Source organism: Staurois parvus, unplaced genomic scaffold (genome assembly GCF_062004578.1).
Source record: "Staurois parvus isolate SC_StPar_1 unplaced genomic scaffold, SC_StPar_1.0 ptg000327l, whole genome shotgun sequence".
Lineage (NCBI taxonomy): Eukaryota > Metazoa > Chordata > Amphibia > Anura > Ranidae > Staurois > Staurois parvus.
In genome coordinates this window covers 4,889,424-4,905,171 of record NW_028318123.1, presented here as the reverse complement: position 1 = coordinate 4,905,171, position 15,748 = coordinate 4,889,424, and the positions used below count along the sequence as shown (strand labels likewise).

Genomic DNA, 15,748 nt, shown 5'->3' with positions numbered 1-15,748 from the left:
GGCCAAAGCACTCTTGGCCCTACTTTACCTATGGATCACAAGAGTGCACATTGTTCTGCACTCTGTGACCGATTTTCAGACAAGAGCATGCTGAAGCCTGCTGTTGGCTGACGTCACTCATCCAGTCAGACTTTGGAGAGATCCTGACTTTAAAGTCGGGATTCCCCCAGATTCCTCCCACCCTTTCCATAGCCTGACACTCCAGTAAGCGCTGGAGGGGCAGAGCAGAGAAGGCCGAAAACTTAGCGATCAGTTGTGTTTGAGCACTCAGTTCTCGGTCTTCAAGGCGGCAGGGAACAGATGAACCATCAAACCAATGCTGCATCCACCCAGGTGAGTATGATTGCTTGTTTTTTTCTCCAAAACTCATCTTTTAAAGCTGTGCACACAGATATTCACCTGTCATGTGTGAAACATATATTTATACAAGTCATTTCAGTACTCACCCCAGAAGCAGCTCAGGTGAACGATACCACCGTGTGGCCACATACTCCGTGTAATTTGCATTGCTGCCTTCAGATAAATTCCGAGCAAAACCTGATGATATAAAACATCACTCTTAGCAAAAACTGTTTATTTTATGGTTTTTCATATTTATTACAGGCATTTATATAGCACCAACAGTTTATACAGCACTTTACATACATTGTATATTCAGATTTGTGTCTGCTCTCAAAGAGCTTACAATCTATGGTCCCTATCTCACATGCATACAGATACATGCCAAGGTCAATTTAGACAGGGGCCAATTAAACTTTCAGCATGTCTTTGGAGTGTTGGGGAAAACCTGAGTACACGGAAGAAACCTATACAAGCCTAGGTAGAACATGCAATTTCCATGCTGGTAGTGTCCTTCTTGGGATCTGAGCTGGTGGCCCTAGTGCTGCAGTTCACTAGTAACTCTATGGCTATAGCTCTCACAACATGAGGAATCTTCATTAAGGCTAAACCCAGGCTTGCAAAAGATCAGCAATTCTGTTGTTAGCAAGAATTCACCAGTGGCTGGATACCTTTGGAGGACACATGCAGACGTTGAAACACTCACCTGCTTGCACGTGTCACCCCCTTGCTGGCTGGATAAGCTAGGCATCACTTTTTTGCCCGCGATTTACAGTTTCAAGCATTTTAGGCAGCAAGGGAGGGAGGCTTAGCTGCTGAATCTGGAGAGTGACACATACAAAGCAGGTAAGTCTTCTTGCATTTCTAGTAATCCTGACACTGGCACATGCTGGCTTGCAACAGGTTCATAAGTGTAACATTAGTTTAAGGCAGCAAGGAACATATGTTTCGTTTCAGATGAGTTTTTTAACAAGATAATAACAACCAGTACTGAGAAAAATACACTGCGGTACTGAAGCTTGTCAGTACACATGATAAATGCAATAGCATGGGTGGAACTGGACACCGCAAACAGAACGTGGGAAAAAATTCTCAATATGGTCAAGCTACAATCCCAGATTTAAACCAGCAGTTGGCACTCTAATTGAAATCTAAGATCTCTTTTTCTGGGTTCAGTAAATTTTAAAAGCATATTAAAGTATAACTAAAAGCAAAACTTTTTTTCTAGTTTAGGAAAGAGTGAAGAGGGATTAAAACGCTTGTCAGGTTTTATTGCAGTTTCTGCCACTGTTAAGGAGATTCCCCCCCTCTGTTTGTCCTGTTTACCATTATCATTAAAAGTGAAAGTAAAAGTAAAAGAAAATCCCACATTTTGGGTTATCCCCAGAAAAGTAATAGAGGGGAAATCTTCCAATGGAGACACTAGTTGTGGTGACCTAGGGGTCCCAAGGAATTCCCCTAATTTGCAAGGATTTCCTCTCACTTCCAGTTTGGCTATGGTACAGGAAGTCAAGGGAAAACTTTACAATGGGACACAGATGGCAAAAAAAAAGAAATCTCCCTTTCTCTATCCAAAATTAAAAAGTTTTTGCCTATAGTTCTACTTTAAGGGTATACCCTCCACATTATCTCTCAGTAATATGAGACAAAAAGTAGATTTCCTTTTAAACGGGAATTTTTTTATTTTTTAACAGTCTGGATGCTGCTGTACAGGAGCTTAGAGACGGCTGATATAAATACCAATTAGAAAACCCAAACACTAAATGTTTTGTTTATTGCAACTTACCAGTCCTAAAATGTTGTGGCTTCATTAGTTTTCTTTTTAAAAACCTATTTTTGTTTTATTTTCACCTGGTGATCCTGCCAGTAACATACTCCCTGTCTTACGGTGGCAACACTCATTCACTCCACTGTATCAATGATCAATGAAGAATCAGTGTTGTCACTATAGGCTGCTCTCCTGATTTTGACTACAAACACCTACCGCTCCCTAATCTCTATTACACAGGGAGGACGGGTTGGGCACAGAAGACTTGAAAAGCCTGATAATATTGATATTTAAATTCAGTGCACATGTTGATGTTACAAAGATATTGAATTTATATCAGGATCAACAGGTATTTTTGGAGAATGGTTTAGCCCAGACCCATCTAAACACATGACCACCCCTGGACGCTGTCCAGGAACCCCATGATAATCTTGCATTACATATGAATTCAAATTGCATGCCGTCTATTAAGAGACCTCCTAAGCTACTTTATGGCATTAATCTGATGTGAGATATTGTAAGACTTTTAAGTCCTCAAGGCTGCATACAGTATATGTTCCTTTCCTAATAAAACTTCTCTGCTCAAAGGGTTTTCCCCATATCATTCAATCCTTCTCATGGGTTGGAGAAGTGATTGAGTGTGTTAATTAGTAATTGATTTATGGCATGTTTTCTCTTTAAAATTGATTTCTATTGAAAGTACTAATAGATATACATTTAACTCGTTCTTGAGAGTAGGTGCATAAATTGGGGCAGGCTGGTAGGTGACCCAGTATATTACCTTGCCCAGGGGCCAATGATGCTATTAAGGCAACCTTGGTTTACCCTGTGAAATTTAAAAGTGTGACAGTCACCATGCACTGGTAAGCCGCAATATATTTCTTTTATGTTATTGGCTTTTACAATTCTTTAGGATACTTACACTAGCTGCATTTAAAAATATATCTAATTATTTTTTTAATGAATACACTACTGGATTAATTGGTGTATTTTTTATATATGTCTGAGTTCAGCATTAATATCTAGAAAATCGATTTGCTTTAAAAATTCAATCTCAGTTTAATGGGACTTTCCAGACTGTTCTAGGCTGCATGCCAAATCAAAGACTATCAAGATCACCATGCCAAATAAGAAAGAAGAAATTGATACAGCACCTGTCAAAGAGATCTGCTATATTAGAAGATTTCAAGTGATAAATGAAAGTGAAAGCCAGTACAAAATTTAAAACCAAAGATGGTAATTATGAAGCTTTGTAAATGTGTACTAAAAGTGCTGTAGATAACATGAGAAGTCAAATTGAATGAACAATAACTAACAAAGTGTACTTGTTCCTAAAGCGGCTAATTCAGAATGCTGTGTTTTATTTAACTGTATCATTAGTTATGTAGCTCACATACAGAGGAATTCATAAAGAGTGTCTATGACAAGCTTTAGGATTCCATTATGTCTCTGTTCAACAACTGTTGGTGCGGGCGACAGATTCGTCATTGAAACAGGTACATGAATTTTTGTCATGCGCTGCAGGTGAAAGTGCACTGAGACCAGAATGTCCAATTGAACAGCCACTCAGCCTGTCGCTGTACACCAACCTACAGCTGGTCATTTCTCAGTTTCAAGGCAGAAAGAACAGTAAAAATGCAGGCAGGGCACAGGACAAAGCACTAGGGACAAAATGTATGTGAAATGGTTTGATACAGTAATGTTTTACTATGTGATTTTAGTGTATTTAGTGAATGTCACTTTTTGACATTTTTGAATTTCCCACCAGTTCCGTCCTCGTACGTCCTGACATCGCAGGGAGAGGAACCCAGAAGACAGATGCCGGCATCGGCCGGAGGACATTGCCGGGGATGCTGCAGGGGGGACATCACGGGAGCGCAGGACAAGGTAAGTGAAGAAGAAATCCTGAAGCAACGCTGCAAGGTATTCCCTAGTGTAGCTCGGGGTTACCGCTTGTGGTGCTGAAACTTTACCCCAAGCTACACTCGGGAATACCGCCAGGGAGGTTAAATACTTCCCACCTCACAAACTGGAGGTAATTATATTTGATTTTGATGCAGTAATACTGCCTTTCTAATATAACTGTAAAAACGGCACTATTAGGAACTATCCTAAATTTGCCACACAGTCCTAGAGCTACCAAAATTGGTGGCAGGGCATTTTGAATCTGGTGCAAGATCTTTTAAAAAGGTGGCACAAATGCTTTCCAACCCCGATAGTGTTTTATAATACTTTTGTGCAGCCTTAACCTTTTTAACATGGAGGAAATGCATGCTTTGCATTCCCAGAGCACCCCTGGTAATAAATACTGTATCTACAGTTCAGTTCAATGCGTGGGTGTGTGTCCTCAAACACAGACAGTGTGCATTCAAGGGCACACACATGCACGACTGTCAAATTAAAATTAGCAGCTGTGTGAATGAGGCCTAAATGTACTTTTTTTCTTACAATTTTACTTACAGTGCTCCAAACAACTAAGCATTCTCCTGTGAGGCTTAATGGCATAATTCACCTTTACCAACAAATTGCTTATGGCGAAAAGATCTGTTTTATCTGTAGATAAAAACAAACTGCGTAGGTTTGACCAAAACTGAATAATGCCTTTGCTATAGATGTACTGTAGGCCATTTACACATCATGAAAACTGACTGGAAAACTCCTAGGACATTGCTAAGAAGATCCTAGCTCAAAGTGGAAGCAACTGGGAGCAACAGCAACTCAGCTACGAAGTGGTGGGCCACGTAAAATGAAAGAGCTTGGTCAGCACATGCTGAAGCGTACAGCAGTGCACAGGCGTCACCAACTCTCTAAACAGCTAACGACCTCCAAACTTTGTGTGGCTTTCAGCTATTACTGCTCACCTCCACCATCACAGGAGCAAACCCTTTCTCTGACTCAAACCCCCTCACACTCTTTTTCTCTCCCCTGATGCAGTAGCTCTGAGCTCAGCGTGTAAAAGCTGAAGGTCAGCAGTAACAGCTGGGCCTCTCTTAGCAACGTCCTGGGAGTTTTCCAGTCAGGCTTCATATGAGGTACATGAATGGCCTACACCTATAGTAAGGGCATTCGATTTTAGTCAAAACTGCCCAGTTTGTTTTTATCTATAGATGTCCTTTATCTGCAAGGACAGTTTTTTTGTAAAGGTGAACTAACCTTTAGTGCATTACAAAGTATTTATGTGTCTGAATGTACATGCCCTTTGTGATGTGTGTGCTCTGACCATGATGTATGTCTGTTTTCTGAATATGTGCTGAGCTGTGTGTGTATTCTGTGTTATATAACCATGTGCCCTGACTGTGTGCATCTGCCTGGTATTGTGTATGTGTGTCTGCCCTGCATGGATGAACACTATATTGCCAAACGTATTGGGATACTCCTACAAATCATGTGATTCAGGTGTTCCAATCACCTCCATGGCCACATGTGTAAAAATCAAGCACCTAGGCATGCAGACTGCTTCTACAAACATTTGGGAAAGAATGGGTCGCTCTCAGGAGATCAGTGAATTCAAGTATGGTATCGTGATAGGCTGCCACATGTGCAATAAGTCCATCCGTGAAATTTCCTAGCTACTAAATATTCCACGGTCAACTGTTAGTGGTATTATAACAAAGTGGAAGAAACTGGGAGCAACAGCAACTCAGCTACGAGGTGGTAGGCCACGTAAAATGACAGAGCTTGGTCACCACATGCTGAAGCGTACAGAGCACAGGCGTCACCAACTCTCTAAACAGCTAACGACCTCCAAACTTTGTGTGGCTTTCAGATTAGCACAACAACAGTGCATATAGAGCTTCATGGAATGGGTTTCCATGCCTGAGCAGCTGCATCCAAGTCTTACATCACTAAGTGCAATGCAAAGTGTTGGATGCAGTGGTGTAAAGCACGCCACCACTGGACTCTAGAGCAGTGGAGATGTGTTCTTTGAAGTGTCAAATCATGTTTCATGCAATCTGATGGACGTGTGGGTGAGTTTGGCAGTTACCAGGAGAATAGTATTTGCCTGACTGCATTGTGCCAAGTGTAAAGTTTGTTGGAGGGGGGATTATGGTGTGGGGTTGTTTTTCAGGGGTTGGGCTTGGCCCCTTAGTTCCAGTAAAGGGAATGTTTAAGGGATCAGTATACCAAGACATGTTGGACAATTTCATGCTCCCAACTTTGTTGGAACAGTTTGGGGATGGCTCCTTCCTGTTCCAACTTGACTGTGCACCAGTGCACAAAGCAAGGTCCATAAAGACATGGATGAGCGAGTTTGACCTCAACCCGATAGAACACCTTTGGGTTGAATCAAAGTGGAAACTGTGAGCCAGGCCTTCTCATCCGACATCAGTGCCTGACCTCACAAATGCGTTTTTGGAAGAATGGTCAAACATCCCCATAGACACACTTCTAAACTTTGTGGACAGCCTTCCCAAAACAGTTGAAGCTGTTATAGCTTCAAAGGGTGGGCAAACTCAATATTCAACCCTACAGACTAAGACCGGGATGCCATTAAAGTTCATGTGCATATAAAGGCAGGTGTCCCAATACTTTTGACAGTATAGTGTATGACTGACCTAGACCTGACTGTGTGTGTCTGCCTCGACACCCTTTTGTATACAGTATGTCAGACCTGACACCATGTGTGCTTGTGCATCTGCCCTTATAATGTGCATGTGTGTATCTGCACTGACAGTGTGCGAGTGCATGTGTGTGTGTGTGTATGCCTGCCCTTACACTCTGTGTATATGATGACTTGACATTGAGTGTGTGTCTGCCCCTATAATGTACACTCACTGGCCACTGTATTAGGTACACCTGTTCAACTGCTTGGTATCACAAATTGCTAATCAGTCAATCACATGGCAGCAACTCAATGCACTTAGGTATCTAGCCGTGTTGAAGACAACTTGCTGAAGTTCAAACCAAACATCAGAAAGGGTAAGAAAGGGGATTTAAGTGATTGTGAATGTGGCATGGTTGTTGGTGCCAGACAGGCTGGTCTGAGTATTTTAAAAACTGCTGATCTACTGGGATTTTCACACACAACCATCTCAAGGGTTTACAGAGAATGGTCTGAAAAAGAGAAAATATCCAGTGAGTGGCAGTTGTGTGGACGAAAATGCCTGGTTGATGTCAAAGAAGAATGGGCAGACTGGTTCAAGATGATAGAAAGGAAACAGTAACTCATGTCAATATGAACCAAAATCTCTGGGGAATGTTTCCAACACCTTGTTGAAACTATGCCACGAAGAATTAAGGCAGTTCTGAAGGCAAAAGGGGCTCCAACCTGATACTAGCAAGGTGTACCTAATAAATAGGCCGGTGAGTGTGTGTCTGTACAAAAGGCACACCCCTTTTGATAACGTGCATGTGCACGAAACGCGTCAAGGAGGAGCCGTATGCCGTGACGTCACGCCGCAGGAGCCTCACGAAGGTCCGGCAGCCATCTTAGTGAGATGATTTTATGTTGTGATTTTTTGCTGTATTCCACATGGAAGATTTATCTAACACTTTTTACCTAATAAATCAGAAATATTACTACACTACGAGCACCTTCTTTTTTGGCTCTTTTTTGAGCTAATGATTCCCAGGACCCCAGTGGAATTGCAGTTGAAGAGGAGTCTCCTATCCAGAGGAAGGATCCTTTTCCCACACTGTCTGTCTGGTCCATTTGAAGGGGGCTTCCTGCAGATTCTTGTTCAACATATTGTGCTTTAATTAGGCGCATCTGGTGAGTGTGCATTTTTATCAATCTCCCACATGGATAAAGCCACATGGAATAATTTGACACCACCTGTGCAATAGGACCCGTTTGCAACACTGTATGCTGACCCAATTGTGTCATGCCTTCACTACCTTATGAACACTCTTTGCTTTAAGACTTTCACAGTTGCACTTATTTTATTGCGCCAATCATACCGCTTCATCCACTTATATTTGCTATCACTAATATTAATTATTGATTTATTATCATCACCAATAATTCTTATTTATTATTTTTTCAGTCTTACACTGTCATTGTTTAGCGCTGCACTGGTTTCTGTTTGTATTATATGTAAGGTCTAGGGTTCCTTTTTAGTGCAATTGTGGCTGATTTAATTGGATCACTGAGCGCTTGCTGTTTCTTTGCATGACTTCAGTGAGCCTGTGTGCAAGATCAAAAGTGGACCCTAGGCATTGAGGAAAATAAAAATGCGGCGCAATAAGCGTGCCATGACAGAAAGTGGGCGTGGTTTAAAGTGCACTGAATGTTGGGTGTGGCTTAAATGGGGTGTGGTTAAATAGAGTCTGAGAAGACTTACATAGTGCAGAATGTGGTAATGTTAAATAAGGAATGTATAGTGTGGATTGTACGGCGGTGGGTAATATGTGCAGGAGTGGAACCTTCCAGCTGCTGTTTGGGGAACAACTGAAAGAGTCACTATTTTATCCCTTAAATTGGGTGCTTGCAATGTTTGCTACCACTGCTCGTCTCTGTATCCTTCTTTCTACTTTCACCTGAGTGCAAATATTCAGCTAAGACAAACTTGTTTACAGACCCACTGGTGTTTGAGGATGGTTGAATTAAGCATGCAATTTTTACAACTCTAGGGGTACCCTTACTGTGCTGCCCTAGGCAATAGCTGACAAGTGCCTAATGGTACAGTAGGTTACAGTACAAGCATAAAATGGTGAATCTCTATTTATATATTGTATTGTGTTCTTCCTTTAAAAAACAGCCATATCTTTCAGTGTTCCTTTGGATGTGTTGACTTCTGACTTACAATCTAGTCTGAGATAAAACATAATTGGCTAATTATTTATTGCAAGCATTGAAGTGTTTTTTGTATGCAGCAAAATAAGAAAAATTTCATTTTTTGACTTACCAAAATCACAGAGCTTTAAGACATCATTGTAGCTAATTAAGAGGTTTTCAGGTTTAATATCTAAAAAGGAGAAACATGATAGTTCAGAAGTCACACAGTTAAGTATCTATGCATTTACAAATAGGCAAAACTAGTTATTAATAGCTTAGCAGCTGCATGAGTAATACTACCAAAAAAAAATACTTACACAGACAAAATTATTCCACTTTGATATTCAGTCCTGGATGTGTAGGTGTATGAAAGCATTACGCTGATGTGAGATAACTATTGGCACAACATATGCAAAATAGCCCTCTCTAATTTAAGTGGAATATTATAATGTATGAAATAAATAGCATATGCAAGTTCAGCAGAAAAACTGCACATACATATGCTTTATAAAAATCACCTATATGATAAAGCCAATGGTTGTTACTTTAATCAACCCCCTTTATTAATTCTTTGTGCTGGGAATTCAGTTATGGGTCAGACAATGTGGGAAAAAGCCAGCTAAGCAGAGAGTGTGATATCAGCTCCATCTCAAGTGCATAGAAGATCTTGCAAAAAAGATCCACCAATTCACATTAGTATGGAAAGAAAATGCCTGACAGGTGGTTGGTAAAAGTGGTTGTAAATTGTTACACATACCCAATAAAGTGACAGGCCTCAAATAATACACATAGATGGAACAAATTTTCCTATATAAGTTGTACCTGTTTATATGCAGTATTCTCCTCTCTACAGCTGTATAAAATCTAAAATGTATACAGCTTATCTGAGTTTTCACAAAGCATGAGACGTGATGCTGAGGTTACCAGTGAGGAGAGTTGAGAGCTGAATGGAGGGAAGGGACACACCCCCTCCACACAGCACACAGGAAAGGAGCTGAGGCTGTCAATCATGGGCTGTGTACTGGAGCTCTCTCCCATCACCTTTTCTTTTCTTGTTAGGGAAACTTGTCACAAGTGACTAGTTGATAGTAGAGGAATAAGGTAGCAGACAGAAATGACAGTTAGTGCTCTGGATAGAGACAAGCAAAAACCATAAAGGAATATGCTTTGTTCATATTTCATGTCTGAAGTTTACAACCACTTTACGCAAGTGTGGGGGAGAAAAATTAAATTTAATTCTAATAGTTCAATTATTCATATATACACAAGTTTTTTTTATGGTGCAGCTCTGCATATAAACCAAGCAGCTACCAAGTTTTATTGCCAAAGCTTAATTGAACAAGCTGAATCTAAAAGTTGATTAGTTACAATGCACAGCTGCATTACATTCTGAGAGCTCCAGTTTTAGTTATTGTCCCCTTCGCATTTCCTCATTGAATGTAAAATGTAAGGTGGAGATCATGACGTTACCGTGCCACCCCCATTTACTTAGTTCAATCAGAGAATACTTTCAATGTCATTGGGAAAATGAAAAGCATTCTCAGAATGGCACCTATGATGAGCAAATGAACTCCTGTGTTCACTAAGCAGCAGGACACCTTGGCATGGAACCTGGAAGCTAGTGAAGATTTCTATAGTAGTGTGTCTTCTACAGTGATTTCCAGCTTCCAGAGAGATTGGCCAAGTATAGTATATCCATAGTTACATTGGTCCAAGCTGGACCAATGTACTGTAAGTATGCAAAAATTTCCATACCGGAAATTCACCTTTAACCATTTCAATACCGGGCAATTTTACACCTTCCTGCCCAGGCCATTTTTCACGTTTCAGCGCTCTTACACTTTGAATGACAATTGCGCGGTCATACAACATTGTACCCAAACTAAAATTTTATCATTTTCTTCACACAACTAGAGCTTTCTTTTGGTGGTAATTAATCACCGCTGGGGTTTTTATTTTTTGCTAAATTAACAAAAAAAGACAGAAAATTTTGAAAAAAACACGTTTTTCTTTGTTTCTGTTATAAAAGTTTGTAAATAAATAATTGTTCTTCATAAATTTAGGCCAAGATGTATTCTGCTACATGTCTTTGGTGAAAAAAACCCAAATTAGGATGTATTTTTTAGTTTGTAGGAAAGTTATAGAGTTCACAAACTATGGTATAGATCTGAAAATTGATCAATCCTGAAGTACTGACAGCCTATCTAATTTTTTGAGGTCCAAGAATGTCAGAACAGTACAGATATCCCCCAAATGACCCCTTTTTGCAGAGTAGACAGTCCGACGTACTTCATAAGAGGCATGGTGCGTTTTTTGAAGTTGTGTTTTTTTTGTCATAATTTTTCGGAAAATTAAAAAATTAAAAAAATTATTTTCACTATTTTTTTTTTACATACTGTCACCAGTGCAGTACAGCGTCATCATATAACTGGCATGGCGGTGAACAGGGACACTGACTGGTGACAGTATGAAAAAAAAATATATATATTTTTTTTATTATTTTTAATTTTTTATTACATTTTTTTTTTTTTTTAAAGATTTTTTTTCATATTTTACTATGACCAAAGTAGTACAATGTTACCATAGTACTACATAGATTGTACTGAAAAATCTTCTGTACAGGGATGCCCTGTCCTCTTCCTTTCTCTGAACTTCCAGCATTGCAATATTAACTTTGGGTTGAGCTGCTATGAAAAAGTTGCACCGGGACCTGTCCCATTCTCCTCTTCCAATGAAAACAATGTTTTCATCGTTAACATGTTAACACTGCCTGTAACAGGATCTCTGAATAGGGGGAAGGGGGGGGGGGGGAGGACGACAGTGTCTGATGAGCCACGGGATTCTTTCCCTATTTAGAGATTGTGTTACATGCAGTGAAAGCAAAGAATGAACATTTCTCAATGGAGGAGGGGTATATCCCCGATGCAACTTTATTTACAACAGCTCAGGCCAAAGCCTGACGCTATTACCTATGCAGCGCTGGAAGAGGACAGGCATCCCTGTAGTACAGATTTCTCCAGGATTCAGTTGCCCACACGATGTGGTACATACTTCATTATAGGAAAGTTAAGTGGCTAAAGCTGCGCAGAAAAAAAAAATTTTTCAACTTCAAAATGTATATAATTTTTTTAAGCTGTGTTAATTGTGAGGTTCACCATTTTGATCTATAGGCCACTGTCAGCACAAGACAAAGTGACAGGAAAACTAAATTGTTATAATTACCCCCACAACAGGAGTGATTAGATATATTCCATTGAGGACATCTGTTTGAGTGACATGGTATAAAATAGTATTTTCCTTAATTTGCAGATATTTATGTTCATTTGCTCTTGTGTTAGAAGAACTGAAAGCAAAGATAAATCTCCCCAACAGGACACAGACAACAAATGTTTTGTTGGGATGATATTCTTCAGTTTTCTTCAATCATCCGATTTCTTGTCCACTAAAGCTGGCTATAAACTAGTATCATTTTTAGAGATGAGCGAATTATTCAAAAATTCGATTCGGCTGATTCGCCGAATTTGCGGGAGAAATTCGATTCGATGCGAATTTATTCGCCGCGAATTTAACTTATTTAAAGGGTTTCTAGGCTTCAGAGAGCCTTTATATTAGTGCAGAACACTGTACCTTTCATTTAAATGCCCTTGGAGTCTGCTGGGGAAGAGAAATAATACTGTCAGTCAGTATGACATGCAGATGAGTGCCGTCGATCTTAGAATCACCGCACACTTCACTCATTTGGGCAGTCACGGGGCACGACGAAGAAGAAGAAGAAGAAGAATGAAAAGAAGAATGAAAAGAAGAAGAAGAAGAAGAATGAAAAGAAGAATGAAAAGAAGAAGAGGAAGAAGAATGAAAAGAAGAAGAAGAATGAAAAGAAGAAGAATGAAAAGAAGAATGAGAAGAAGAATGAAAAGAAGAATGAGAAGAAGAATGAAAAGAAGAATGAAAAGAAGAATGAAAAGAAGAATGAAAAGAAGAAGAATGAAAAGAAGAAGAATGAAAAGAAGAATGAAAAGAAGAAGAAGAATGAAAAGAAGAAGAAGAATGAAAAGAAGAAGAAGAAGAATGAAAAGAAGAATGAAAAGAAGAAGAATGAAAAGAAGAAGAAGAAGAATGACAAGAAGAATGACAAGAAGAAGAAGAAGAATGACAAGAAGAAGAAGAAGAATGAAAAGAAGAAGAAGAAGAATGAAAAGAAGAAGAATGAAAAGAAGAATGAAAAGAAGAAGAATGAAAAGAAGAAGAAGAATAATGAAAAGAAGAATGACAAGAAGAAGAATGAAAAGAAGAAGAATGAAAAGAAGAAGAATGAAAAGAAGAAGAAGAATGAAAAGAAGAAGAATGAAAAGAAGAAGAAGAATGAAAAGAAGAATGAAAAGAAGAAGAAGAAGAAGAATGAAAAGAAGAAGAATGAAAAGAAGAATGAAAAGAAGAAGAAGAAGAAGAATGAAAAGAAGAATGAAAAGAAGAAGAAGAATGAAAAGAAAAATGAAAAGAAGAAGAAGAATGAAAAGAAGAATGAAAAGAAGAAGAAAAAGAATGAAAAGAAGAAGAAGAATGAAAAGAATGAGAAGAAGAATGAAAAGAAGAATGAGAAGAATGAAAAGAAGAATGAAAAGAAGAAGAAGAATGAAAAGAAGAAGAATGAAAAGAAGAAGAAGAAGAATGAAAAGAAGAAGAAGAATGAAAAGAAGAAGAATGAAAAGAAGAAGAAGAAGAAGAATGAAAAGAAGAAGAAGAATGAAAAGAAGAAGAAGAATGAAAAGAAGAATGAAAAGAAGAAGAAGTAGAATGAAAAGAAGAAGAAGAAGAAGAATGAAAAGAAGAAGAAGAAGAAGAATGAAAAGAAGAAGAAGAATGAAAAGAAGAAGGAGAAGAATGAAAAGAAGGAGAAGAATGAAAAGAAGAAGAAGAAGAATGAAAAGAAGAAGAAGAATGAAAAGAAGAATGAAAAGAAGAAGAAGAATGAAAAGAAGAATGAAAAGAAGAAGAAGAATGAAAAGAAGGAGAAGAATGAAAAGAAGAAGGAGAAGAATGAAAAGAAGAAGAAGAATGAAAAGAAGAATGAAAAGAAGAAGAAGAATGAAAAGAAGAATGAGAAGAATGAAAAGAAGAAGAAGAAGAATGAAAAGAAGAAGAATAATGAAAAGAAGAATGAAAAGAAGAAGAAGAAGAATGAAAAGAAGAAGAATGAAAAGAAGAAGAATGAAAAGAAGAAGAAGAAGAATGAAAAGAAGAAGAATGAAAAGAAGAAGAAGAAGAATGAAAAGAAGAATGAAAAGAAGAAGAAGAATGAAAAGAAGAATGAAAAGAAGAAGAAGAATGAAAAGAAGAAGAAGAAGAATGAAAAGATGAATGAGAAGAAGAATGAAAAGAAGAATGAGAAGAATGAAAAGAAGAATGAAAAGAAGAAGAAGAAGAATGAAAAGAAGAATGAAAAGAAGAAGAATGAAAAGAAGAATGAAAAGAAGAAGAAGAAGAATGAAAAGAAGAAGAAGAAGAATGAAAAGAAGAAGAAGAAGAATGAAAAGATGAATGAGAAGAATGAAAAGATGAATGAGAAGAATGAAAAGAAGAATGAAAAGAAGAAGAAGAATGAAAAGAAGAATGAAAAGAAGAAGAAGAAGAAGAAGAATGAAAAGAAGAAGAATGAAAAGAAGAATGAAAAGAAGAAGAAGAAGAATGAAAAGAAGAAGAATGAAAAGAAGAAGAAGAAGAATGAAAAGAAGAAGAAGAAGAATGAAAAGAAGAATGAAAAGAAGAAGAAGAATGAAAAGAAGAAGAAGAATGAAAAGAAGAATGAGAAGAATGAAAAGATGAATGAGAAGAATGAAAAGAAGAAGAATGAAAAGAAGAATGAAAAGAAGAAGAAGAAGAATGAAAAGAAGAAGAAGAAGAATGAAAAGAAGAATGAAAAGAAGAAGAAGAAGAAGAAGAAGAATGAAAAGAAGAAGAAGAATAAAAAGAAGAATGAAAAGAAGAAGAAGAAGAATGAAAAGAAGAAGAAGAATGAAAAGAAGAATGAAAAGAAGAAGAAGAAGAATGAAAAGAAGAAGAATGAAAAGAAGAAGAAGAATGAAAAGAAGAAGAAGAAGAATGAAAAGAAGAAGAAGAAGAATGAAAAGAAGAAGAAGAAGAATGAAAAGAAGAAGAATGAAAAGAAGAAGAAGAAGAATGAAAAGAAGAAGAAGAAGAATGAAAAGAAGAATGAAAAGAAGAATGAAAAGAAGAATGAAAAGAAGAAGAAGAATGAAAAGAAGAAGAAGAATGAAAAGAAGAATGAAAAGAAGAAGAAGAAGAAGAAGAAGAATAATGAAAAGAAGAAGAAGAATGAAAAGAAGAAGTATTCCAGTACAGCAAAAAGTGTATCTGCAGAGAGCTCCGCTATTTCTGACAGTTCTCTGACAGTTCCTTCACATTTACAGCGGTTGAAACATTGTATCTATTTATTTCCGAATAAAAACATCTGTATCCTAAATGGAAACAAATAGATACAATGTTTCAACCGCTGTAAATGAACTGTCAGAACTGTCAGAAATAGCGGAGCTCTCTGCAGTGACACTTTTGCCGGTTGATCGGGAAAAATTTGATTCGTGCACCCGAAGTTTGCTAAAATTCGGATTCGATGCGAATCGAATTTTTCCTGAAATTCGAAACGAATTCCACTTCGCCAGGTTCGATTCGCTCATCTCTAATCATTTTATTAATTTTTTTTTTCCATTTTAAGAATGTTGGTTTGATTTTCTAAATGTTAGTGGGGGTCAAAATTATATTCATTTTCAACCACAGCAACAAGAAAATTTAAGGGTGCAGGATGGAATTTTTTTCTCAAACAAATGAATTTCTAACTGTAAATGTGGTTTTCGTTTGGGAAATTACATTGCTTTTCACATTTGATTTTGGAATGAAACAAAATTTTT

General features: G+C 37.9%; 1 protein-coding gene across 4 annotated transcripts in view; it reads right to left on the bottom strand.

Moving 5' to 3' along the window:
- CDKL5 (cyclin dependent kinase like 5) overlaps positions 1 to 15,748 on the bottom strand; it is a 434,956-nt gene that overhangs the window by 85,466 nt on the left and 333,742 nt on the right. For all 4 annotated transcript variants that reach the window (XM_089683897.1, XM_089683900.1, XM_089683898.1 and 1 more), the window contains exons 8-9: positions 8,956 to 9,015; positions 447 to 537 (exon numbers count right to left, since the gene is read on the bottom strand). In XM_089683897.1, the coding sequence (XP_089540023.1) occupies positions 447 to 537; positions 8,956 to 9,015 (151 nt within the window). The remainder of the gene's footprint in view (positions 1 to 446; positions 538 to 8,955; positions 9,016 to 15,748) is intronic.